We start from the raw sequence: 26,523 nt of genomic DNA, 5'->3' as shown, positions 1-26,523 counted from the left end.
TTGCCAGGCCGTCATTGTAAATAAAAATGTGTTCTTAATGACCTGCCTGGTTAAATAAAGGTGAATAGCCAAATTAATATCAAATAAAGCGATAGAATTGTTTTTTTTTTCTCTCTTTATCGTATAATTTTCACAAAGTGTAATGCAATTCATGTCATGGGTAATGTATTTTGAAGGATCAAATACTCGACATCCCATATTATCCTTTTTACATCGTGCAAGAAATGATTGGCGTCGCAATCAAACTTTGAAATTCGACTGTGCGCATGCGCAGAACCACAAAGTAGCATTTTCTGGCAGGCAGCATGGAATGGCAGAACACCGGTCGTCTTTCATTTGGAAGCTGCAGCACTTTGCTCTGTTGCTCCGTTCTGTCCTGAGATAATTTTGTATCATCCTGCTCACTCTTGGCTTCTTGGCTCGCTGATGTCACTTACCTCAAAGTTGCAGAAGTGTCCAAGTACAATCTCACAGAGTTGCTTAACATTTGATTTAAGTGGCGATAATACGTACATCAGTACATCAGTACGTCAGTACTCGGTTGCAGTAGGCAGCCATGCTGGGTGGCTGTGCTAACCCTCAACATCAGGTCTAGCACTGGTGTTAATCAGCATTATTAAAGGCTGGCGGTGAAAAGCAGGACCCTGACTCTAAGATGCATTATAAACAATTTGATTTCAGCTACAATGGTAATCTACTGAAGATAATCCTAGAAATGACATGCTTTTACAAGTTACAATACCCACTCTTGAAAAACTCATGTCTCAGACCTGAGGACATTTGCTGTGTTTAAATCTTTGATTTCCCCTCAAAATGCATGTTACTCATGGGTTGATTTTACCTCGCACTGTATTTGATAGAATGAATTCAGTAAGGCTCCAATTTTATTTTCTGTTGTTGTTTTTGAAGGCTTAAACGTGGCCTCATGCAAAACTTGGAGTAACACATAATTTGCTAAATGCTTCAATGTCGGCGCTGAAAGACTGGATAAGATATTTAGATTTCAGTGTGCGGATCATGAATCAGAGCCGAAACCTTGGTGCTGTCAGCTACAGAATCCAAATTACTTGCCATCTTTGTTTCTTTGTGGCAATTTCAGCCCCGTGGCCAGTTTTCTGTTGCCTCGCAGTTTGTGCTCACTATTGTCTGCATGCTTTGTTTGTATGGACAATAGCACATATTTATCCCTCGGGGGATTGGGTTTTGGTCAGTAATGGTTAGTAAGATTGAAAAAGGTTTTAACACAAAAAACAAACAAACAAAAGAAAAAAAAAGAGAAATAGCTGTAGATGCTTGAAAACACAGCTCAGAAAAACCCTTCTCTTTGTTGTTTTTGGTCTTAAAACAAGCAATTTGCTCAGAATAGAGCACACAAAACACACAAAATACACATGTGCACCGCACCGCAACAGTGTGCACGCTGATGCTGTCTGTCAGTTAATTGGCAGTGCGTGTGTGTGTGTGTGTGTGTGTGTGTGCGTGTGCGTGTGCGTGTGTGTGTGTGTGTGTGTGTGTGTGTGTGTGTGTGTGTGTGTGTGTGTGTGTGTGTGTGTGTGTGTGTGTGTGTGTTTGGTATGGTCATACTGCAGTCTTGGACCTCTCCAGTTGAGGAGAGCATGAGAGACAGCATCTGAATTGTTTAATATGCCCCCAACATTTCCTCCCAACACACACACACACACACACACACACACACACACACACACACACACACACACACACACACACACACACACACACACACACACACACACCCACTCTGCTCCAGTGAAATGCAATTTTCTCTGCTGAAATGAAAAAAAGAAGCTTAGTCTTTTTGGATGGTGTGTGCATGTTCACAAGTGCACGCATTGGCAAGGCTCTGTGAGCATCCCCGTGCATGAATGTGCATGTACACTCATGGATGCATGTGTGTGTGTGTGCACTATTATACATTATCCCAATCTGCTGAGGGTCTTGGATGAGTCTCCACCACCCTCCACCCTATTGCCACATATGTAATAATATTAATACGGCTAGATGAGAGCAACCCTGCATGCATAATTGATGCTGTATTCTCTGTCTAGACGCTATGGTATGTATGCAGCATCCACAACACAAGTGTGAGCTGATACCCGCAGAAACTTATCACAGAAGCTATAAAAGTGTGTCACTTCTGAACCTCACCCAGCTCCGTTCTCCACCTTTCTTTTACCATCAGTGTGATAAATGACAGATTATTCCTCGAGGAGATGAGATTTTCCTTCCCCGCTCGTTCACTTGGTCCATCTTTCACCTCTTTCTTCTTCTCATCTTGTTCTGCATCTTCTCATAACCCCCAACTCCACCCCCACCTACTTTTCCATTTTCTCTCCATGCAGTTTGCCTCATCCATCAGGGCTGGTTTCTCACACGATTATTTTCTTTGTTTTATGTCTAGCGTCCCTAAAATCAACCAGTATCACTAACCCTGCCTATATACTGTAGGTCTGGATACAAGCCGAAATGGTGTTTACTCAGAATGAGCAGCACCATTAAAATTCATGACTGCACCACATATACTGTTTCTTTTCCTCCAACAGGAGAAAGGATGGAGGTATGGAGGGGGGGAGAGCAGGGTGGAGGTGTGGAGGTCTCTTTTTTGGCATTGATGTGATGTTGGGGGGGGGGGGTGGTGAGGGGTAGAAGACGAAGGGGAGGAGGATGAAGAAGAGGGGGGTGCTCACGTTAGTGCTTGGCCCTGCAGTGTCCACCTGAAAATTGGCTTCGCTGCCACAGACAGGATTGGAGAGACAGCGCGAGACTGAGAAGGAGCCCGATCGGAATAATAGTGAAATCCCTGAAATAAGAGAGCTATAGATTGCAAGAGGGACACAAACTGATCGAAACAGCACCCGAATGAATGAAATAAAGAAAAGCCAGAGAGGAACAAATGGAAAACAGAGAGATAGCCGGGGAGGGAGGAGGAAGAGTGGGGTGCAGTTGTCATTAAACCTCCCCCCTCTCAAATCAGGGACTGAGATTCAGAGGCCACTTTATCTGGACGGACAGACGGTCCTGCGGTGTGGAGCAGCGGGGATGTTCATGGGGTATGTGTGCCTCTATATGTACGTTTTCCAAAATCACACAAGTCGGATCACACCGAGCTGCGTGAGCGTGCTGGACGGCCAATCCTGCCCACCTACAAGCGTGTACGCGCATGTGTGCGAGGCACATAACTGAGCCATTTGAAGGTCAGCATCCCTGTGTACCTACTCACCATTGTTAGTTGTTGTGCTGGGTTTTTTTTTTTCCCTCTCTCTACTTTTTGGCCTTGTGTTTCAAAATGGCGTCCCTGTCCTCCCCCTGCTGTCTGCAGCTAGACGAGTAAAGGACAACATTTGTGGCAATGTTGAGATGCTAAAATGGCCACTCCCCACCCTGTCATGTGTGCCATGTGGTAGTTTCTTATATTTCCCATTTTATTTGTGTTCAACGCTTGAATAGAAGTTATTGGATTTTGCTGAGATTTTACACTGCAAACACTAATTTCTAAGAAAGTAAAAAAAAAAAGAACATATCAGGATCATTTTGGACTATTTTGCTAGTTTTAGGATTTTCTTATCCTATTGGAAAATATATTTCTGCTTAAAACAAGAGAGTTTAGTAGGTTTGTGGAATATTGGCCTTATTTCTGGAGGGGCTGTTTTTGCAGTGTAACTGTTGTTTTTGTTGCTTTGCCATTCATTGCAGTGTTACTCGACAGATGCGGCGATGTTTTAATACTCGTCCTTGTGAGTCTGACAAGCTGCCTCATCTTTTCTGAATCTTTGTTGCTACCTGAAGTTCCCCAACCTGACGACTGTGAAATCAATGGACACAGTGGACAAACTGAGTGTCTGGAGGATGCTGGAGCCTTTCCCAGCTAACTTTACATCCTGATAGTTTATAGACAAATTAATATAATATATAATTAATATAATATATAATGATCTTTCCTCCTTGGCGGTGTGTCAGTCCATACCTGAATACCTGAGTTCTTTTATCTTTTGTGAAGGCGCTCACATCTGGTGACGATCAGATAATGAAGTAAATTAAGCAGCACCAGACGTCTTCTTCTCCTGCAGAAGCAGTGAGAGTACTTTAACTCTTCTGCATTTTGGGGTGAGTTTTTGTTGAAAAAATAATCACAGTCTAATATTCATTCATTGCATTTATCTAATTTTACGACCTTTTAAAGACCAGAGGATTTTATGATAATATGTATCAGAACATCAGAAATGAGGGGTGTGAACTTTTCTTGACTCTACTTGCTGAGTGAATAAGTTGATTGTTTAATTGGCCATATAATTAGATTATATTACAATTTAGTTACAATACAGCCAGCTATATATTTAGTCTTTTAAACAATGTATTCAAACTGTTTAAATATACATCTTGATTTTACAATGACACTATGCCAGGAGAGGAAACTACTTTGAGGAGAAAACATATAATCTGACCACAAATGCAATGTTGTAGATCATTGAAAGATGGAAAATCATCAAAGATTGTATACTATAATTAATCTTGATTACAGTATGTTCTGTTTCTGCATTAAGTTACATTCAGAATCAAACATTTAGTTATTCCCAGTGTGCAAACCTGTAGAGCTTCTCTCCTAGGCCTCCCCTTTTAGGTCGAGAGGTGTAAGAGAGGTGTAGATGAATGCATGCACAAAATCTAATGGGTGCATATATACTCTATTTTGAAGCAAGCAGAGCTGTAACTTTCCCCCCACTGAATAATGCAACCTCTATGATTAAAAAAGACTCACAGAAGGAAGAGAGGTGTGATCTAAGTCCAAAAATGGTTTGTTTAATCCAAGACGGAGCTTTTAAGAAGTCTGCAGTCAAAGGTTTTTGCTGCCTCAGAACAAAAAGGATGTATCAGACATTTTTTCTAAAACTTTTTTTAATTCAGCAGAACAAAATACGGTTGATGTTTTACAACCAATTTACCTTGCTTATTCCGTTGCATCGTTGTTGCTATGCAGTGATTACATTTCTGGGTGCATGTACTCTACAGTATGGAGTCGAGTAATTTTGACCAGTGTTGAAGACGTGTTTGTTATGAATGCCACATGTATTGTTATACATGATTCTAAATGGACTGGTGGTGCCTGGAGCCGCTTTATCAACCACAAACATCTGACTAACGGTTTCTCCCGTGGTCATTTGGTCTGGAGGATAAATCAAGAGGAAAACCAGGACTTTCCAAATGTTTCCTTCCAGAAACGTATGTTTAATAAGTCGCCTATTACATTTTCCGATTAGCTTTGGTGTGGTGTGATGACAAAAGTCCAATAGCTTGTTAATGACTCATGTGCTGATTATTTGTTCATGTTTGCATGTGTGCAGCGGCAGAAGCCGAACTTGTTTTGTTTTTCACATTTAGTGGCTCTGTAGACTACAATAAAGCCTAATTATTTTAATTTCCAGAGCAAACACTGATTGGTTTGAGGGACATTTATTTGTCCACGCTCAGTCAGTACACGTGTTCTGAACTTTCACGTACTCTGACATTCCCTCTGAGCTTTTGGTTGGTTAATTGTTGCCACTGCTGCACGACACAGGAAAGGAAGGGAGAAGTGGCTGTTGCCTAGCAATTCAGTTGCCATAGATACAGCCAGGGCTCCCTCCTAACGAGTACACTGTTATGTACATTGAAAAGAGAGAGAAAGAGAGAGAGAGAGAGAGAGAGAGAGAGAGGGGGGGGGGGGGGGCGATGGAGGGGAGTTATGGAAAGAAGAGAAATATGGAAGGAAGGAGGAAGGAGAGAGGAGAAAGGAAGAAGACAGAATGGAAGAAGTTGGAGTGGAGAGAAGAGCGGAGGGGGGCACACAGAGGAGTTCATTAAAAATAACATAAAGAATGGGAAGAGAGGGAGAAATCAGACAAAGAGAGAGGCAGAGCGAGAAGCAGAGAGTTGAGAAAAGAGAAGGGAAAATCTTTTCATGATTCATCATATAGACTCCTCCTGACAGTTGGAGTGGTGAAGGCAGCGTAATATTTGAGTCTGCTTCATTTGCTATTCTGTCTCAAGATGTGATGCTGCGGGTTGCCGGCTGGTTGCTCTGTGGTCCTTCAGTTGTGTTGGCCATGTTTGGAAAAGGCCCCCACAAAAGCCACAACTCTCCTTCCCTCCCGCCCCCAAATCCATCCCCTCCCTCCATCCACCTCTTGTGGTCTGTTTATCTGCATGTGACTGAGGAGAACGGTAACTGTAAAACTCCTCAAGGAGAGAGCCACAGTGCCATAGTAACAGGTTATACTCATGAATTGTTTCTATTATTTCAGGAATATCAACACTGCATCAGACATTTGGCCGGCAATTACTTGTCACACGTTCGAGCTCAAGTCTGGCAAATTACCTGGTTCTTACATGGTGCACAAAGAACACGCCACTTTCTGCATGTGTTTACTTAAAAAAAAAAGATCTAATTGGTAGTTTGCACCCGGAGGGAGAGCCGGCACGATTCTGCACGCAAAGAAGGCAACGCCACCTTCCAGAGTCTCAAACTCCCCTTTTACGCCGCCCAAATGCCCCCAGAATGCAATGCAGCTCGCGACTTCGTGCAAAAGTCTCCCTTTTATGCATATTGCTTTGTCCCAAGTGGTATTCTTTTTATTTTTTTATTTTCTTAACATTTCCACATGACAGTTCAGGGTTGACACGCAGCATAGTGGACCAGGAGAGACTGGGCGCAGTTCAAAGAGGATTTACAGACACATTCCCAGCCGAGCTGTCTCTGGAGCTAAATAGGATTAATAATTTGCATTTTAACTCTATCGACATGGACACTAGCCTCTGCTGGCTAAGTGGCCCCTTTACAGAGTTTGTAAATGTGAATACATGTGCACAAAGTATATCGCACATGAGTGTAAGCTCTGTGAGCTTGTCTATGTCTGATTTCATGCATGATTTATGGGGGTGGCACACTGCAGAGTGTCTCTGCATATGGATATGTTTTATTTCTGTCTATTTACTAAATGAGCACATATTGGGAAGCTGTGTACGCATGTCAGTGTTTCCCTAGGTATGTTTGATTGCACTGAAGCCATATGTCAAGTTTAATATACACCAAAATGGCCTCGTGTCCTCTTTACTTTGCAATGTCATCTTTGCACGCAACTCTCATCGCACGTTGTCAAACACAGATGCACAGACACGTGTGTTCAGCCCCACAATGCACTGGAGGCTACGCGGCATGCTGACTGGACATGGGGGGGGGGGGGGCATTACTTGTGTCTGTGTGTTGTGTGTGTGGAAGAAGGTAAAGTGTAGGGTACGGCAGGTTGGGCGGATGCAGAGACGGAGGAAGGAGCGGAGCAAGGGAAGCAGAGTACAGAGCATAATAGTGGTGCAAGCATTAGTGTGACAACAGATGGATTGCAGCACAGAGTTCCAATTTCCTCTTCCAGAGTAAAGAAGGAGGAAAAAGACAAAATATGAAGAGGGAAGTAAAAAAAAAAAGTACAATGAATCGCACAGAAGAGATGGAATCAGAAGCAAAGAGAGACGGCAATAATGAGATTGCATGAAAGTGCAGGGAGAGAGGAAGAGAATGGGTGAAAGATTGAAAGGAAAAAGATGGAGACAGAGAGAGAGAGAGAGAGAGAGAGAGAGAGAACGGGGGGTGAAGCCACTTTTCATCTGTGACTGACGGTTTTCATCTGACTGCATCTCCTCCTTGTCTACATAAAAAAACCTGAAAATGTCTTCCTGAGTATTTGGGGTTTCGTCTGTGCGAGCGTGCCTGCATCTGCTGCATGCTGCTCCGTGCCTTTTATGTTGTCCTTTCCTGCATCCCTTTGTTTCGTGCCATCTTACCGACAATATTTGTGACTGTAATTACGTGTGTGTGTGTGGCTGCACAGAGGTTACAGGGAGTCTCATTCATCACATTAAAGGGAGAGCGAGTGGGGGATGGGGCTGAACTCAAACTGGACGGCAAAAGTTATTATGCAAAGGCTCAGTTGTAAATCTCTGTGTGCGCGTGTGCACTCTACACTGTACGTGTGATTGTGGGTCTCCGTCTGAGTGTGCTGTGGTTGTGTTTGTGTGTGTTACCCCTGAGAGGTTCTCCTCATTAAGCAGCGAGGCGACAGGAGTGCAGAGTGTGTGTTTTCACACACCGCTGCTTCGGTACAACTGGAGACACTTTTTTTGCCTCCTTTCCTTCTCCCCATTTGTGCTTCCTCATCTTCCTCCTCTTCATCGCCCTCTTTTCATTGCCCCTTATCTGTTTGAACCCTTCTCTTCCTCCTCCCTTTTCTCTTTTCCCCTCTTCTCATCTTCATTTCTTCTTTCCATCTGCACCCAACAACTTTGTGGAAATTGAGTGATTGAAGTTTTCTCAGTAATTGTAACGAATGTCAAAATCTGTACCTTGACTGAACAAGATTCCTGCTTTTGTGACTACGGTATCCATGGAAACGTATTTGGGTAATGGCTCAGCTTACCTTTACACAACTGGCAGCATGATAAATCACCTCAGTCAGTTCAAGAAAATGCCATCCAGATGTGATGCATACATATATATAAAAAAATAAGTAATTTACAAGAGGAAGTTATTAAAGTCAACAGGTTGTATTTGTTCTATATCTTGGGAAGTCAGGGTAATTCCCTCTTGGCTGAAGATGCAAATTGATGAGGCTTCATCTGTGGTCTGCCAAAGGATGAGATTATCAGTCTGAGTCAGACGGGGGGAAGGGTGTTTGGGTGGGGCGTGTGATGACCCTTGATCGGAAAATAACTCAAAAGCAGGGATTTGGCATGAAACAACAGTTTAATTCCAAAATCCTGAGTGAAATGCACAAAATAGGAGTCACACAAGGGGGCACAGTCAGCGCACAACAAAGGACAGCAACACGCGTGACAGAAGGGCAGTAATGATAATAATAATTAGAAATTTAAAAAAAATTAACCACTACAGAAAGTGTAAAGTAAAAATAAAACATTAATAAAGACCAGCTTGTTAAAGAAAATCCCCATCAAACAGTCTTTATTTGTCTTAGGACGTTAGCTGCTAAATAAAGTGATGCAGGAATAAGTATGTGGCAGCCGTGAAATGAGCGGTTGCATCCTTTAAACGGGAAGTGAAGCAACTTCAGTGTTTAATGAGTTCTTTAAGATAGGACGCACTTATACGATTCCTTATGAAATGAGAGGTGGTAATCCTGTTTTACCGCTCATTCCTTCAGTGAATTGATTTGAAACAACAACCTATTTCACTTTTGTTGTTATTCTCTTTCCATTTCTATTGTCTTGGTATCGATGTCACATGATCGCTGCATGGCTGCTCTCAGGCCTGCATTAAAACACACGGCAGCAACATGCAGGCAAAGGTATGATGCATTTCTTTCCCTCTCGTCTATTTTTGGTGCAGTTGTAGTCCACCTCTGCAGACGAGTGTGAATTCAGTCAGACTCACTGCGCAGCTCTTCTGCTAAGCATTTAGGAGGTCTCCGTGCCGTCGCTCCGTCAGGCCGGCTGGAACTCTGACTTGTGCTGTTGATAGAAAGAGTTACACTTGGAGATGATGCAAATACAAGGATTGCAGCGGAAAAACCCACAAAGTAATTCTTTAATTCTTAAAAAAAAAGATACACCACATAAAAAAAAAAAAAATTAAAAATCTCTAAAAACATGATTGAATGTGTGTTTCTGTGTAACGTGGCAAGATAAATGTCTGTTGAATGGGGGACCTCAAAGGGCCGAATAACAACATAATGTAATGAAGGAGCAGCATGGAGGAGAAAAGGAAATGAGACTCGGGTGGTGGTGGTGGTGGTGGTGGTGGTGGTGGTGGTGGGGAGACGGATGGGGAAGGGTAGGTGTTGTGGGGGAGAGGAGGTGGGGGGTGAGGAGCATTTTAGGATTCATCTCTTGCTGGATAATTCCCAGGAGGTTCTCTCTCCACCACTTGAAAGCTGTGAAGTGTGCGGTTCTGCTTCTACTCCTCCTGGTAATTGGAAGAAGAGAGGGATGGCAGGAGGGAGGGGAGAGAATGTTCAGGTGAAGGAGAGAAATACAGGAGGGGGAAACAGAAAAATTTGGAGATGAAGTAAAAGAAGAGGGGATGTATGGAACTAGCATACTGTTTTTTTCGCCTTTGGTTCAATTTCTGTTTCCTTTCTCTTCTTTTTTAACTTGGCATATATATCAGTTTTATTTTCACTCATTATCCCACTCCTCCTCTTTCATTGCTATCACTATTCTCCTCCCTCCTTACCTTCCTCCCTTTGCCAGCGATGGTGTGTCTGTGGTTGTGGGCAGCTTCTGAAACATGGCCACAGGCGTTTAATCATTGATGGAGTTTTTTCCCCCTCACACAAGCGGGCCAGCGGGCAGCCCGGCTAACTCGTGTACGCCAAGACCTGCTGATTCACTCTCCTGGGCCCGCCAGCACACACACATGCAGGAGTAGAAAGCAAATAAAGATACACGCAGAACAGATAAAAAGCAAACTCAATGTATTTCATGTGTGCGTATGTGTATCTGGGTGTGAGTGTGTGTGTGTGTGTGTGTGTGCGCGCCTTCGTAGCGATCCATGTGTGCCCATCCACCTTATTCCAGCGGGGATTCGTAGGCCCAATCAGCAGCTGTGAGCCCAAATAAAAGCAGTCAAGATAAAAGAAATTTATTTGACTCTAACAAGAAAACAGAAACGTGTTTGCAGTGGCCTTCGGGCCTGCACCCCTCATCTCCACAGCCGTGCACGCCATCCCGGTGCTCTCTGTAGAATTCAGGCTCTGTTGGTTTATTAATGAATAAATACACATATGTGTGGAGTCTAATCTATTTAGTTCTACATTCACCGTGTTCTGTGGTCCATCCATATGGATCAGGAACTCCTTCGTATTCATATTATGGAGTCCAGCGTGTGCACAAGCCAATGCTGCACTATAAATCAGCAAATGTAATCCATTTCTGCAGGTTGTGCATGTTTTTTTTTTTTTTTTATTCTTATTATTATTTTGCTTCAGAACACCGTGGAAATGAAAATCAGAGATTGCAGTTTTATTGGTCAGATTCACTGTTTTCTGCTTTCCCGTCTGTCATCCTTATCCAGGGAAACTTTTTTATGTTGTTATGATCATTTTATGTATCTGAGGATTAAAGCCAGAGCTTGTGTGAAGATCCAGTCTTTCCATCTCACTTCTCTTTCCAGCTCGACGCCACAGTCAAATTCCATCAAATTCACCCACTGCTCCCTCTCTTTCGCTTGCTACAAGACTCCACCCTGAAACAGATAACTCATTACCTCTCTGTTAGGTGAGCATGCACTATTATGAACAGCGCTGCATGTCCACGTGCCTATCTTTTATGTTTCTGCAGGATGAATGTTTCTGTGTGCATCTGTGGTGTACCTATGCGGTTGTCTGGATTGTGTTCACTGTGGCTCTGTCCTCGCTGCCTCCTCGTCAAGGGCTTGTCCACCGCATTAAATCTTAGAGACGAAAGCATCCCTCCAAAACAGTCCGCAGTGGTTATGTGATTGCTTCCACTGAAATGATTATGCAATCAACAGCAGTGAGGCACACAGGAGGCAGACCAGTCAGACAGAGAGGGATGGGGGGTGGATGTGGAACATGTACACAAACATGCCCACATGCTGTATGTACACAGCACTCAGGCGGGCAGGCGGGCTGGGGGACTTCTCTCCTGTTAATAATTATCAGGAAGCCATTTCACTCGCAGCACTTCTCTCTCCGCCCTCGTCACGACAGCAGGTCTTTCCCTGCAACGTCCCACCATGCTCCCAAACGCACACCGTCCCTCACAGTCTTCTCTTCCTCCTTTCGCTCTCCCCCTCATCTTCTTCTCCTGACAATATTCAGCACACCCCGGGGGCTCCCAGTGGGAGTCCTGCTCAGTACTTCCCCCCACTGTCTCTCACTTCCTGGGTGAGCTGGTGTTTGGAGAGACAGTGAATCCTGTGCACACTTGAGCTGGTGCTGTTTTTTTTCTCAATTATATACCGTATTTTCTGGACTATAAGCCGCACCTGTATATAAGCCGCACCCACTTTTATTTAAAAAAAAAAGATATGCAAGCCGCAGATATTTATGTTGTTAGATTAGATATTTACTACATGTAAAGAACGATTTTGAAGTGTAAATTATGTACATGTTTGTACCTAAATAGATCCTTTCCTAACAGTGTCTTTTAACACGGCTTTAACATGATTAAAAGTGGACTGAACCAAGAGAAAATAACCGGTATTCATCTGTTTGAAATCTGCTTCCACCTACTTCTATCTGCTAAAGAAGAAGTAGAGTATTCTTCTTTGCATTTATTTTGTCTTATTTTTTATTCTAATTCCGGTTAGCACTCCCCCGAGCGGTGGAAGAAAAATCCACAGAATAGCCGCACCTTTGTATAAGCCGCATGGTTCAAAACCTAGGAAAAAAGTAGCGGCTTATAGTCCAGAAAATACGGTAAATGCAAAACTATATGAGCAAGATGTCTCTTCGCCATCATCTTGTATCTCAACATTGATCTCTAATCACCCTCTGTCAGCAATCCTCTGTTGATGCTGGTCTGCGATGGGTGCTCTGCTGATCTGTAATGGTTTTCAGTCTATCTCCACTGTTGATATATCGAGGCAGGCTCTCCACCCCATTTCATAACGCCGCCTTACGAGTTCCCACTCTGCTCTTCATCCCCTTTTCCCAAGCGAGCAGTTAAGCCAAGATTCAGTTTTTCTTACCTCCTTCTTTCGTCTCTTTCTTCTCTCAGCCAAGAAAGCACCTGACGGTTCAGTCATCGCCAACGGCTACTGCGACTTTTGCCTCGGAGGCTCAAAGAAGACCGGCTGCCCTGAAGACCTCATCTCCTGTGCGGACTGTGGGCGCTCAGGTAGGGCACCACTGAAGGGGATAATTGGCAGGAGGAAGGCGGTCCTCTGCTGATGCACAGTTTTTACATTATTATTTCATTTATTGAGAGTGGACCTGGTTAGTTATATAAATGCAACTTTTAATCCCTTTGATGAAGTTCGAGACCGGAGGACCATACCACTGGGTTGTGTTTTAGCCCATCTAATAGAAATCAATGTACACTGTCTTAAAAGTCACTGATAACTATTTAATGTAATGTTGGAGATTTTTTAAATGTTTTTCTCACCTTCCTGGCAGCCATCCGCTCTGATTCTGCTACGGCAGGAAAATAAACCTGTTTAAGCAGTGAGCCTGGTTTCAGTAACAAACCACAGTGAAACCATAAACCTCAAGGGAGACGTCTTCTGTTGCACATAATGAGTCTGCGCTAAATAACCACGTAACATTACACAACTTCGGCGAAAACAGAAGCGTCTTATAATATGGCATGACATTATATCTCATAATAAAATATGCAGTCTCTGCAAGTTGAACACAGTGATTATTGAAAAAGAAATGGCTGCCTGGAAATCAGGAAACACATTAAACCATATTAAATGTTGGTTGCCACATAAGTTGTTAAAGTAGTTTATTGCCTCTAATCATACTCTTTTTCACTTCTTAACCTAAGCAGTAAATATGATCCTAAAAAAAAATAATATATATGTATATATATATATATATATTTCATCAATTTCCTTTGTTATTACACAGTACATGCTTTTTTTATTTTTTTATTTTTTTTTCAAGTTGAGACTGTAAATCTTATGTCACTTTGTAATGTCGCCGTTCCTGCTCGAAGCACGTGAAACTGTTCTGGCACCGAGGATACCAAACGATGATGTTGTTTTGTCCTGCAAATACTGGACATTTTAAGCTGTGCAACTGGACTGGATCATGTTATCAGAGTTTCAGGACAAGTGAAGACCTCAAGCATCCATTTCAGTGCCCTTGCCCTGTTCATCCTCAGCCACGCCTTTGTAAAGCGAGTGTGGTGAAAATGGTTGTACATTGTTTTGATTTTTTTTTTTAAATGCATGGACATCCTCAGAAAAGATGTAGTCTTTAAAGCTTCATTTATTGCTCTAAAATTTCTCTCTACTTTTTTCTGTGTACTGATATAGGCTTGCTTGGAAAATGAATCATTCAATTTAAAAATGGATGTATATTAACAAATGAAAATAAGTTTAGAATAAAAAAAGAATATCTTGGATTTAAACTGTCTGAAAAGAAATAAAACTCAAAGGAAGTTTACAAATCAGACTGTTGAAGAATTTCATTTCTCATATCATCTAAGCCTTTTCTGTTTGGGTTGCTGTACAAGTGAGCTGTTATTTCCATCCACACCTCTAAATGCATGTGCTATATGTCAGAAGTCAGTAATGGAAACATAAATGAGCGATTGTTCATGATTTGTTGTTTTTCTCAAACATATTTGAGGAAAATTATTTTGTTTCCTTTATAAGCAACATGTTAATAATGAGAGACAAACCTGCTTATAAGTGAATAAAGCTCTGTGAAAAAAACAAAACAAATATCCAGTTCATAAAAACAATAACAACGTTGCAGTTGCAAGCGATTTAAATTAATACTTGAATGAATCAAATAAAATATCATCTTGGTGAGACACTGTCTGACAAATAAGAAAAAGTTGTCCAGATCAATATCAAAAACTGCATATTACTTGTTGTGATATGATAAACCATTCTTACCTTATCCAACTAGAATTTAGAGGATGACTGTTGTTTTATTGCCCCATCAGTTGCTTTTTTCTTTCTACGGCATGTGTTGGTTCCTCTTGATAACATGTAAAGGTACAGATTGTTGTGTGCAAGATGAAAAACTTCTGTATTTACCGTTTGACTTGATGTAATATAATTTTTTTTCTTCTCACATTTATTTTTATCGGAAAAAAATAAAAAAAGATTCATAAAGATGCATGTGATTTGTAGTGAATGGGCTACTGCAAAGCATTGGTATGGTCCCACTCTTTATAAGCGCTAATAAAGAAGATAATTGAGGGTCAGAAGATGAGCTTGACTTTATATTTTTATATCACAATAATGGATCAGGAAAAATTGATGAAACTGAATTAAAGGACAGATTTGTAATTTTATATCGGAGTGGAGATTTGTGAAAAAACAATATTTTCCTGTTGTTCAGGGCTTTGGCCCTTCAGACTTTAACTCAGATATTCCCTAACAACTTTAAAACAAGAATCAGGTCCTTGTGATAGCGACGTGAATGACTTTAATTGTGAATACAATACAATTCTTTTTCTGTCTGAGTGTAAATTTAGAGCAAAAGAACAGCCAACAAATTATTACAATCATCTGCAAAAGACCAATGCTGAATTTTCACAAGTGTGACACAGACAAACTGGTGAAAAAAGGTGAATGGTGAGTGTATATGTGTCACATGTGCATGTGTGTGTGTGTGTGTGTGTGTGTGTGTGTGTGTGTGTGTGTGTGTGTGTGCGTGCGTGTGTGTGTCTGTGTGTGTGCACCCAGGCCACCCGTCCTGTCTGCAGTTCACAGTGAACATGACAGCTGCGGTGAGGACTTATCGCTGGCAGTGCATCGAGTGCAAGTCCTGCAGCCTGTGTGGCACCTCTGAGAACGACGTAGGCCCTCTCTTCATACTGCATGTTTACTCTGAACACATGTGGCTGCACACACACATACACACATAGGCAAACAATACACACATGCATTAACCCTCGTTATAATTTCTATGACAAACCTGTGACTTATTGCTTGGATCGATGCCTCGGACAGGTGCAGGTGTTAACGGCGTTCAACCTGAGAATCGTCATTTCCAACACTGACTTGGTCATAAACTTGAGTCCATGACAAATGGAAGGGAAGGAAGGCTGATGTGCGATCATTGGGGTGTACTGCTGTCGAGTGACTATTTTCAAAAATGCAGACTTAAGAAAGCACGTGTTTACATTTAATTCAGGTAATTACAGAAGCAATAAAGAAATGCTGCTGTTTCTCACCTTTTTTTTTGTCTGCCTGAAGGAAGGTTCACTTCGTTCAAAGTGTTTTATATAATCACAGTGATTCACAGTTTAAAAATAACACACCCCAAGTGCTTGATTTATATGTATATCACATTTTAAACCACTAAGCACATAACATTTGCTATTTTGTCCTCAGCTTTCCTTTCAAATCGGTCCCCAGACACATTAACACCTGTTGTTCTCTCCTGTTGCAGGACCAGCTGTTGTTCTGTGACGATTGTGACAGAGGCTACCACATGTACTGCCTGAGCCCTCCCATGTCTGAGCCACCAGAGGGTATGCATAACAGCACAAACACCATCATTTCAGTCCAATTTCAAGTCATTTCACTTCAGTGCAGGTTCTGTTAAGTCTCTTTAAAGGGTCATTAAAGATGGTTATAGCTGCGCCCAGGAAGGATCCTCTGCAACAGTCTGTGTTACAGTGGATCTGAGGAAGCCGAATAAGCTTCTCACTAACGACACTGCGTTGGGAAGAGGGTGCTCAGGGTTGTTATGAAGCATCTGTCTTTGCACAGTCAGCTCCAGAGGCTCCAGAGCAGTTCCCCAGAACAGAGCCGGCCTTCTTTGCCTTTTTGTTCAGTTTCTTTAAGTCACTGGCTCTGCTGCTGCTCCCCCAACAGATGACTGCAGATGCGATTACAACAGTATAGAACAGGGGTCGGCAACCCAAAATGTTGAAAGAGCCATATTGGACCGAAAACACAAAAAACTAATATGTCTGGAGCCGCAAAAAATGACCGAGTCTTGTATCAGCATTGGAATGAAGACAACACGTGCTGCATGTAGCTATATTAGTTATAACTGGGGGAGGAGTTTTTTTCATTATGCACTTCGAGAAAAAAGTCAAAATGTTGAGAAAAAAGTCAAAATTTAGAGAAAAAAGTTGAAATGTTGAGCAAAAAGTTGATATTTTGAGAAAAAAGTCGAAATTTAGAGAAAAAAGTTGAAATGTTGAGCAAAAAGTTGATATTTTGAGAAAAAAGTCGAAATTTCAAGATTAATGTTGAAGTACAATCTTGAGAAAAAAGTCAAAATGTCGAGAAAAAAGTCGAAATGTTGAGAAAAAAGCATTAAAAAGGAAAAGAAAAAGGAAGACAAAAAGAGAGAAAAAGGAAAAAGAGAAGAAAAAAGAAAAAAAAGAAGAAAAAAAAGAAATAAAAAGAGAAAAAAAGAAGAAAAAAAAGGAAAAAAAAGAAGAAAAAAGGAAAAAAAAAAGGTCAAACATTTTTGAAAAAGCTCCAGGAGCCACTAGGGCAGCGTTAAAGACCCGCATGCGGCTCTAGAGCCGCGGGTTGCCGACCCCTGGTATAGAACATATGACAACATACAGTAAAGGGCCTAACCTTCCTCGAGATGTAAAGTGTGCTATGTCTTTTCTTGTGGACAGCATCAGTGTTGTATTTCCATTCCAGTGTGTTGTCCAGGTGAACACTGAGGTATTTATACTCCTCCACCAGCTTCCATTCTTCTCCGATGATGAAAATAGTATTTGATTTAATCCCGGTCCTCCTAAAACCCACACCTACCTCCTTTGTCTTGTTCACATTCAAGATGAGATGATTGATCCCACACCATGCCACAAAATGATCCACCAGTTGTCTGTACTCTCTTTTCCACCACTGATACACCCCACAACTGCAGAGTCATCTGCAGATATTTCTGCAGATGACAGGACTTGTACTGGAGGTCTGAGGGGTACAACATGAAGAGGAATGGTGAGAGTACCGTCCTCCTGTGCTGCGGACACACAACCAGGTGTTAAAGGCACTGGAGAAATCAAAGAAAATGATCCTCACAGCACAGCCTGCTTCATCCAGATGACTGTGAAGAAAGAAAGAAATGAGCCAGAAAGAAAGAAAGAAAGAAAGAAAGAAAGAAAGAAAGAAAGAAAGAAAGAAAGAAAGAAAGAAAGAAAGAAAGAAAGAAAGAAAGAAAGAAAGGAGCCAGAAAGAAAGAAAGAAATGAGCTAGAAAGAAAGAAAGAAATGAGCCAGAAAGAAAGAAAGAAAGAAAGAAAGAAAGAAAGAAAGAAAGAAAGAAAGAAAGAAAGAAAGAAAGAAAGAAAGAAAGAAAGAAAGAAAGAAAGAAAGAAAGAAAGAAAGAAAGAACGATAAATTCCCGTTGATGACGTTTTTGTGTAACAAACATGGCGGATCTGAGAGCGAGATAGATTTATAGTTGAAAAGGTGGAGTTGAATTGTTTTTTTTTATCGTCATATTTATCGTTATCGGGATAAATGCCAGAAATTATCGTGATACATTTTTTAGTCCATACCGCCCATCCCTACCGTCCACAAGGCCGACTGGCCCCTGGCATGTCCCAATGCAGCTGGAGACGATGATGGAGCAGCAGCAAGATCCATGAGCCAGGTGGAAGATGAGACAGCCGAGGTGTGACAGGGAAGCTGTGGGTCCAGGGAGGATGGGAGGTCTGTCTGGCTGGGGGCAGGACATGGGGATGCTGGGCTAAATTCTGAGCTGAGTCTATTGAAGAACATTTCCAGTTCATTAGCTCATCAATAGCTCTGTCCAGACTTCCATCTGTCTTTTCTTCCTTGTGTTGAAGTCTGTGATCTTCTTCCTCCGACCACACAACTTGTACAGTGCACTGTTCTGCTGGAGCTCGCTCTCCAGCCTTTTCCTGTCCTCCTCCTTCTCTCGAAATCTTGACTTCCAGTTGTTTTTTGTACTCACTTCAATAATTCCCCATCTCCCTCCCTGGAGGTTCTATTTTTCTTGTTGAGGAGCTCTTCCAGGTCACTGGTGATCCAGGACGTATTGCTGGAGAAGCACCTCACTGGTGGGGATGATGTTGCACACACAGACATTTATACTGTCAGTAACACACTCTGTCATGGATTTGACAGCATCCCCACATCAATGCAGAGTTTCTTCAGTTTCTTGTGGCCACCTGCTCACTGTTCTTTTAGTCGCTGGTTGTCTATGAACTAGTGGGTTTGTGGGTGCCAGAGGAGAAGACCTGGTTATGGTCTGTCTTGCTGAGAGCAGGTCCTGCAGAGGAACTGTGCATCTATGACTTTCGCATAGAACAATTCACTTTTATTTAATATTCTCTTCTGGAGCCGTTGTCAAACTGTTGGTACACCCTGGGGTGTATAATGCTACCAAAATAACTCTGGTGAACTATTTGTATATGATATGGACAAAATCTTACTGCTAACAGTTTAATATCCAGGTTACAGAGACAATGTTTCACAGTAGCACGTCCTAAATAACACCAAGGACTGCAATACCTCCACCCTTACTTTAGCAGCTCCTCTTCAAACATCTGTCTGCTGGTTTGTTTGTTTTATTTAGGATCCCCATTAGCATTAGCCACAGCATTAGCTATTCTTCCTGGGGTCCGACATACACACAACACACAAATTAACACTTCATACATGCAAACATACATTATACATGACAAAACAAAACAATAATAGACACAACTCCCTTAATCACAATCTATACAGAGGATAACCAAATCACCATCATTCTCAGACATACACACATAGAAATGAAATCAAATAAAACACCTTTATAACCAATACCTGCCTGGAATGACCTTATCTAGAATTATTTGACCACTTTTCACCTTATTACGATAGGGTTTACACTACCTATAATTATATTTCAACCTTCACTTTGTTCCCTCTAAATGACAAATCATCATTCATAAAATTTTAAAAGATATTGTTTTAACTGAAACTTAAACCAATCTTTGCTACCTGCATGTGAAATATAAACTGGTATAGACTAAAAGCCAGAGACAGAGGAGTCATAGGAATATGGTGGTGCAGCCAGCACATAATAGTGCTCTGGATGCTCCGGCTGTATCCTCGTTAGTGCTGCAAACTTGTCCATCTTAAGTGCTAGAAACCTCACATTCCCCGTTATGATTGAGGAAAGTGATAATTTCATCTTCCTCTTTCTGTCCCTCCGCTTACCTTCTGCTCATCGTCCATCACATCACCCCTTTAAACTCATCAGGGTTTGGGGAACTGGGCCTCGGTACTGTTTGGGTTTTTGAAATCTCATTCACCTGTTCCCACCTTGTAAACCACTTTCTCGTTGCAATGGTTAAAAAGTCTTAAAAAGTGTCAAAAGTGAAAGCATTCAAACCAAAATGAAAAATCAATAAATAAAATCAATGTTTTCAATAAAGAGAAAAAAAATCAATATGTAATCCTACTCATATAGCAGCATGTTACTGCAACAGGCATCGCCTAAATGTAATTCCACAAATGTGTAATAAATGTATTACATACAGCAGGTAATCTAGATGTACTGCTCTTGAAGAGTCCTTCAACCCGTGTTTGGTCAGTCTGCACAACCCAGAGACGTCCTCTGAGAACGCCTTTGCTATTAGCACAGATTATATAAGTGTCTGCACTGTAGATGGGAAGACAGCCCCACTGAGGAGAGTGAGAAACGCTCGAAAGCTCTAAAATTTTTGTTTGGGATTTTTTTTTTCAGGCAGTGAAATCTGTAGCACTCAGGACTCTTCATCCCTCTGAAAATCCTTATGTCCCAAGGCTGAGAGCGTCTTGGCATTGCAGCTACAGTCACAGGAATGCAGCAGCAGCAACCAATCATATCAAACTGTCACATAAACCGCAAATGATGGCAGGGTGTTTGATGGTGTCGTCATGGAAATGAGAAGTAGAAAAATATTGTTTCCATTACAAAAGTTTAATTTGGCTGAAGATACAGCAGCAGTGCTACCTCGGTGTTCATTACTCAGTAACGAGCTGTGCTAATGTGTGCAAAGCTTTCAATTGACAAAAAACTACTTTCAAAAGCCAGTTGCAGCTCATGGATTCTGTCACATGGATCGTAACCCTATAGACCTGACGCCGTCTGTGCTGTGCTTAAACCTCCAACTGATACGATTTCAAGATTTAAAGCATTAAATCTCGGGTTAGTTGTAAGTTTAATGTTTAATTAATGTTGCAAAACTCATCTCAAAATAGTTGTCAAATCTCCTGCTTCCACAAATCACCGGCCCAGCATGTGGTGTTTCAGCGCGCAGCTTTAATTTACAGTGTTGCTTAGCTCCCTGTGTGAAGTCGGGGGTTAATCCATGCGGCTTTACAATAGTTGTGACTGAACTGGTGATCTGTGATGTGCCCTGTGTGTCTTACAGGGAGCTGGAGCTGTCATCTGTGTCTGAGACAACTGAAGGAGAAGGCCTCAGCCTACATCACCCTCACTTAATCTGCGGAGCTCCTCCTCTTCCAGCCACCTCTCCTCTTTCTGCTTCTGCACCTCCACCTCTCCCCTTTCTTCTGATCTACTCGCATCCATTTTCCCTACAATCAGTCTGTGTGACCTCTGGTGTGGCCGAGCTCGCGGAGCACCCACAGCGCTGCACCTGCTCCCGGACGTCTCTCCAGTGGCGCGCCGGCCTCTTTCGTCACTCCAATTCCCCTGTTGTGCTTCACCCGAACCCCCGGCACCCCGTCCATCGTCACTGCTCTGTCTCAGCAGAGGGATTCATACGCTGGCCATAAGTTTGCTAGCAAGACACTTACTCCAGCCCTCCAATGGCACTTCTGCGGCTTATGACTCCACAGGAACCCTCATAAGGGCCCTCGGATGAGCCCTGATGATCTTCAACTGCAACTCAATCAAGTAGTGTGTGAGAGTTAATATGGCGGCGTTGGGGCTAAGAACCATACAGTGAAGAGGCTAGTTAACCGCGGAGCTGCGTGTTTCAGAGTTCACCAACTGTGAAACCGGAACCCAACCAAATTTTCACTAACTGCAAAGTCTGAGACACCGAACTCCGCTCTGTTGTTTGTTGCACGGGGCCGACGGTCCTGCGCAGAAAGTGAATTGTACAGCGTTAGACTGACTGTTTTTTTTTTTTTGTTTTTTTTATTTTATTTATTTAGTTTTTTTTTAACTACACACTCATGAATGAACTCCCTCCAGGGAAAACAAGGAGCATTTGGTCAGGAATCCACCCTTCCACCTCTCCATGCATGGGGTTTCCACAAATGAATGGCACACTTTGGGACTGAGCCTGAAGGTTTTAGTGAACGGATGGGGTCCTCTGACAAAAGGAAGGAAGGATTTCTATCTAATCTGGTACGTCAGATGAACCTGTGTATTTAAACATGACAAATTAGGTTTAGTGTCCTCACAGATCCTTCACCTGCCCTGTATTCACCCCATCCTCCTGTGAAACGATGACTGTGAAGCCAATGCGAGACTGAAACACTCCTGGTGCCCGGTGTGTATCATGTATGTGTTCAGAATGTAGGATCCATGTGTGGACAATGCAGATCTTTGTCTGGCTCATGCTGAGGCCTAAAAGCATATTTTTTAATGATTCCTTTTTTTAAAGAGTTATGTTCATTTGCATGTTGTTATTTCAATTGTTTTTGGAAAAAAAAACAACAACTTTTAATTGAAATGGAAAAGAAAGCACACCTAATTCGCAATAATGTGTTTGTGATAAGAACTCTTTGGCCAATTTTTGTGTCTTTTAAGCTCTGTGTGTGCCTGTATCTGTTTGTGTGAGTTTATTTGAGCAGTACAGTAACTGTAGCCAGCTCCAAGCCAGAGGGGGTCTGTGAGAGGAAAGTAGCCGTGAGATCAGTTCAATTCAATTCAATTCAATTCAAAAATACTTTATTAATCCCCAAAGGGAAATTGATGATGATGGGAATATAAAGGGAAGTCAGCATTTACTCATTCAGACAGTTTGATTAAGGTGTGACAAGTCTTGGCGCTGAAGTCCTCAATAAAGACAAACGGGTGTTGAAGGACAAGTTTGGGAGTTATGTTCTCACCAGTAGGTTATGTGACAAATATTTCTGAGCAATGGGTCGAGAAGTCAATATAGCCGGGCTCGTAATCCGCAGTCCCAACAAAAGTGGTTTGTTTTTGTCCTTTTCTTTAACATATTGCTCTGAGCTTTAAAGGAAATAGCAGCCAGAATTGTTTACGTCAGTCAGCGTGGCGCTGGTTACTCGGTGGCTCCAGTTATGGGATGGATAGCTCAGCTTAGCTATCCATCCCATAACTGGAACTTCATGTTTACGCAACAAAAGGAGACATGTAAAAAAAACAACTATTTTTCTTTCTGTGGATAGCTGAACAAGTTAAATGTGATTTTGAACTTTGAAATAACAAAAAGAAAAGAAGCGGGCCACTGCTTGCTAAGCAACCGTTGGTAGAAACCCGTGACCACTTTCCAGATTTGTTTGGGCGGTTTTGGCTGATTATTTCAGCAAAAAACTTGGGCTCTCTTCGATGTACTGTTTTTTTTTTTATAGCCATAAACCGATGGATGTCCATAACCGGCGTTTAGATCGATGAACTTTCACGAGCATTTCAAATGGTTTAGCTAGCATCTCCTGGGCTAGTCCATTGTGGGTTTTTTTATCTATCATACATCTTTTAATTTACAGTTTATTTTTAATCATTTATTATTTGTCTCCAGAATTTGCCTCTTGATTGAGTCCATTCTTCTCTCTGTCATTGAGATGTTCCCCTTGTCACTCGCTTCAGCAGAAGAAAGACAGCATGATCAATCCACCCTCATGTTTAACAGCTGCAGAGGTTTTATTTACACATATTTTCTCTGATTGCGAAGCTCTAAGGCTTGTCATTCGATCCACATGACTTCCCTCTTATATCTGCAGAATATTTCTGACAGCCCTTTAAAGTCAAGCCAATATGAGCTAATAAAAGTGAAAACATTGTTTGAAAGAATAATAATACACAAATCTCGCTTCAAATGTTTCACACAATATTTCATTTTTACTTTGTCACATGGGAATCAGTTAACGCTCTACTCGCTTAACTATTCACAGCTGAAACAAAGTTTGACGTCTGTGAAAAAGATAAATTTTCTCATTTAACTCATTTAATATGCTACTCACCACTTTCAATCCCAGTCAAAATACAGTAGCATCTTTATTTATTCAGGATTACCAAGGCCAAAGCCTGGATAGATATCACCACGGCAAAACGTCAGAGGTCATTGCTTTTATTGCCAACATAATCACATTTTCAGTCACATTCATTAAGTGGATTTTTTCTTTTTTTTTGTCGTAGTTGGCCACAGAAACTAAATGTGGGAAGTGAAATTAGTAAACGCAGATCCTCTTTGTGTCCTGTGAAATATGAGGCCGTTTGTTTAGTGAAAGCAAAATATCGGTTAGATGAGATGTCAGAAAACTTTCTGCTTCCTGCCAGCCTGCAATGCACGTGAGAGGCCACTATAGATCTTGAGGCTGAGTTTGTCATAATGGGCTTAATATGCCAGCCAGCATGCCTTTTTTGTAAGCTTCCCCTGTAGGGAAAAAAAGGGGGAGGAAGTAAAATCTCTAACTCAAAAATCCATTATAATAGCCTCAAGCAGTTCAACTGGATTCTTCAACACCGTTTTAATGGGCACAACAAACAGTTGAAGTGCAAGTGTTGAGTTTGAAGGATGCAGGCAACATTTCTAAAATGTTACTTCAGAGTAGGCATTCGTTTACTGATCTGTTAGCTTTAAGCTTGGAGACAATAGCTGTAAATATCTGACTGAATTAAAAGGCAACAAATGTCATACAGTATTTTACATTTTTCTGTCAAAAAAAATGAAACATGAATCAAACAGCAGGGATTTTGTTGGTTTTGGTTTGAATAAACATCTTGTCTCGCTGTATCATGTCTTTAAAATTTGAAATGTGCAATATCAGTTGGCTTGTTAGAATGCACCTGAACTGCATTTGTGTTCCGCCATCTGATCGCGAAGGACTTAGGTGCAAATACTGTGCTACCATCAGCTCAATGTAACTCCAGCGATGCATGAATGGCACTTGATTCATTTCTGACATCATTTTTATATTATTCTTAACATTTTTCTAAATAATGATGAGGGAAAACTTTAAACTGTTTTTATTTCCTGTTTTTTTTGTCTTGGTTTTGTAATTTATTTTTCTATATAAATATGTTTTCTTTTCTTTCTGCATTTTGCACAGCGTGGCAGCATTTGCTACTGGAGTGTTTATGCCTCTGTGTGAAATGGTATTTGTCTGTTTGCCTGACTGTGAACCACGTGTGACGACTGGAGGGTCAGTAAAAAAGCAAAATCAACCAAATTAGTGAAATATTACTGTTTCTCTGCTGGGGATCCAGTTGCAATGCACAGTGCTGCAGAGAGCTGTAACGTTGACTGCAGATTAAAACAAGTGTACTTGAGTGTACAGAATTCACACAAAGCGCTTGGATTACACTGTTTCATATTATGGTGTGTTATACTTGTGTTATATTTGCTCACAAAATCTGTTGTATCCAATCAAAAGTCTCCATTAACCAATCACAGCCAAGAGCTACACTTGAAGTGTGCTGGAGTGGAAGTGCTTCAGAATGATTCTTAGATTGAAAATCAAGGAAACGTTTGTGTTTTGAATGCGAGGTGATGGAGATGTCAGTGGCGGCTGAAAAGACTTTATATTAGGAGCTTTCTCAGAGCTGGATGGGAGAAGCATGGTGGAGTCGAACTCATTTTGATTGTACTCTCTGAGGAAGGGGGGGAAGGGCAGAAGCCATGTATGAGCTTTGGAGAGATCTGAGTATTCTGAAAAATTGAATCTTCATTTGTACAAGTGGGCAAACTCAGTGGAGGCTGATGCTTGGGGATGGGGGTGAGGGGGTCAACAAAGGGTTGATGCCATTACACTCCAGGCCTGATCTTTGGCCGTTGGGATTGCTCCACCGGAGGGTTGAGAAGCTGGGCCACTCGTGGCCCGGATTGTAAACTTGTTCTGTGATCTTGCTTGCACTTTTTCCCCCTTTGTCAAAAATATGAAGCTCATTGTAAGTATATATGTGAGTGAGCGTGTGTGTGGGCGGGTGGACTGTTTCATTTTTTTAACTGATGCGTTGTTTTGTTTTTTTTTCATTGTTAGTTGTGAACAACACTGGATACAGAAGAGTTTTTAATTTGTATTTTTTACCTCAGGAGGAAGATGAAATCTTCCGGGACATTTTTGACCCTCTTTTCCTTCTGCTCTCTCGTTCTCCGTGTGCTAACTGGGAATGCGTTGAAATGTGGACTGTGACCGCATTGCTGCCATTACCGCTGTCAAGCGTTCTCTGTGAAATCATCCAGCTTTCTCAATTTACCCGATTTTTTTCTCTTCTCTCAATTCATTTTTTTTTCATTAAAAAGATGAGATTGAAAAATGAGCTTAACCGTTGTGCTGTCATGTGTTGTGTGTGTGTGTGTGTGTGTGTGTGTGTGTGTGTGCACATGCGTAATTGTGTGTGCATTATACATGCTGTGCCAAAAAAAAAAGAAATCACACAATTTTTGTGCCATTTTGGGCAGTATTCCTTCTCTGTCTCGTCTCCTCATCTTTCCAACTAGGGCAGCTTAGAAGTCAGACTTGTATTTTTTTTAAATAGGTGGAAAGAGCTTGTCCATACAATTCTTCTTTCACATGCAGCCACTCTTCCAGGCTTGAAGCTGAGGCTAACACTAACCATTTTCCCCTCTTTTCACTGCGCAGATTGAAATCTATCAAGGCGGTGTGTTCAAAGTCAGATTTCAAACCCGGAATAATGAATCATCATTTCCAATTTAAATTAATCACTTCTCAGCAAAA

The 26,523-nt window shown here is 41.7% G+C and overlaps 1 protein-coding gene across 1 annotated transcript in view; it reads left to right on the top strand.

Annotated features, from left to right (window-relative positions):
• The window catches only part of dpf1 (double PHD fingers 1), a 48,980-nt gene extending 22,944 nt beyond the window's left edge, over positions 1-26,036 (top strand). Inside the window, 4 exon segments of the mRNA XM_061718991.1 lie at positions 12,745-12,864; positions 15,395-15,507; positions 16,104-16,185; positions 21,057-26,036. Of these exon segments, the coding sequence (XP_061574975.1) occupies positions 12,745-12,864; positions 15,395-15,507; positions 16,104-16,185; positions 21,057-21,127 (386 nt within the window). The 3' untranslated portion in view covers positions 21,128-26,036.
• The last annotated feature ends 487 nt before the right edge of the window (positions 26,037-26,523 follow it).

Source organism: Cololabis saira, chromosome 4, assembly GCF_033807715.1.
Source record: "Cololabis saira isolate AMF1-May2022 chromosome 4, fColSai1.1, whole genome shotgun sequence".
NCBI lineage: Eukaryota > Metazoa > Chordata > Actinopteri > Beloniformes > Belonidae > Cololabis > Cololabis saira.
The sequence above is the reverse complement of the archived record's forward strand: the minus strand, read 5'-3'. Positions and strand labels throughout refer to the sequence as shown.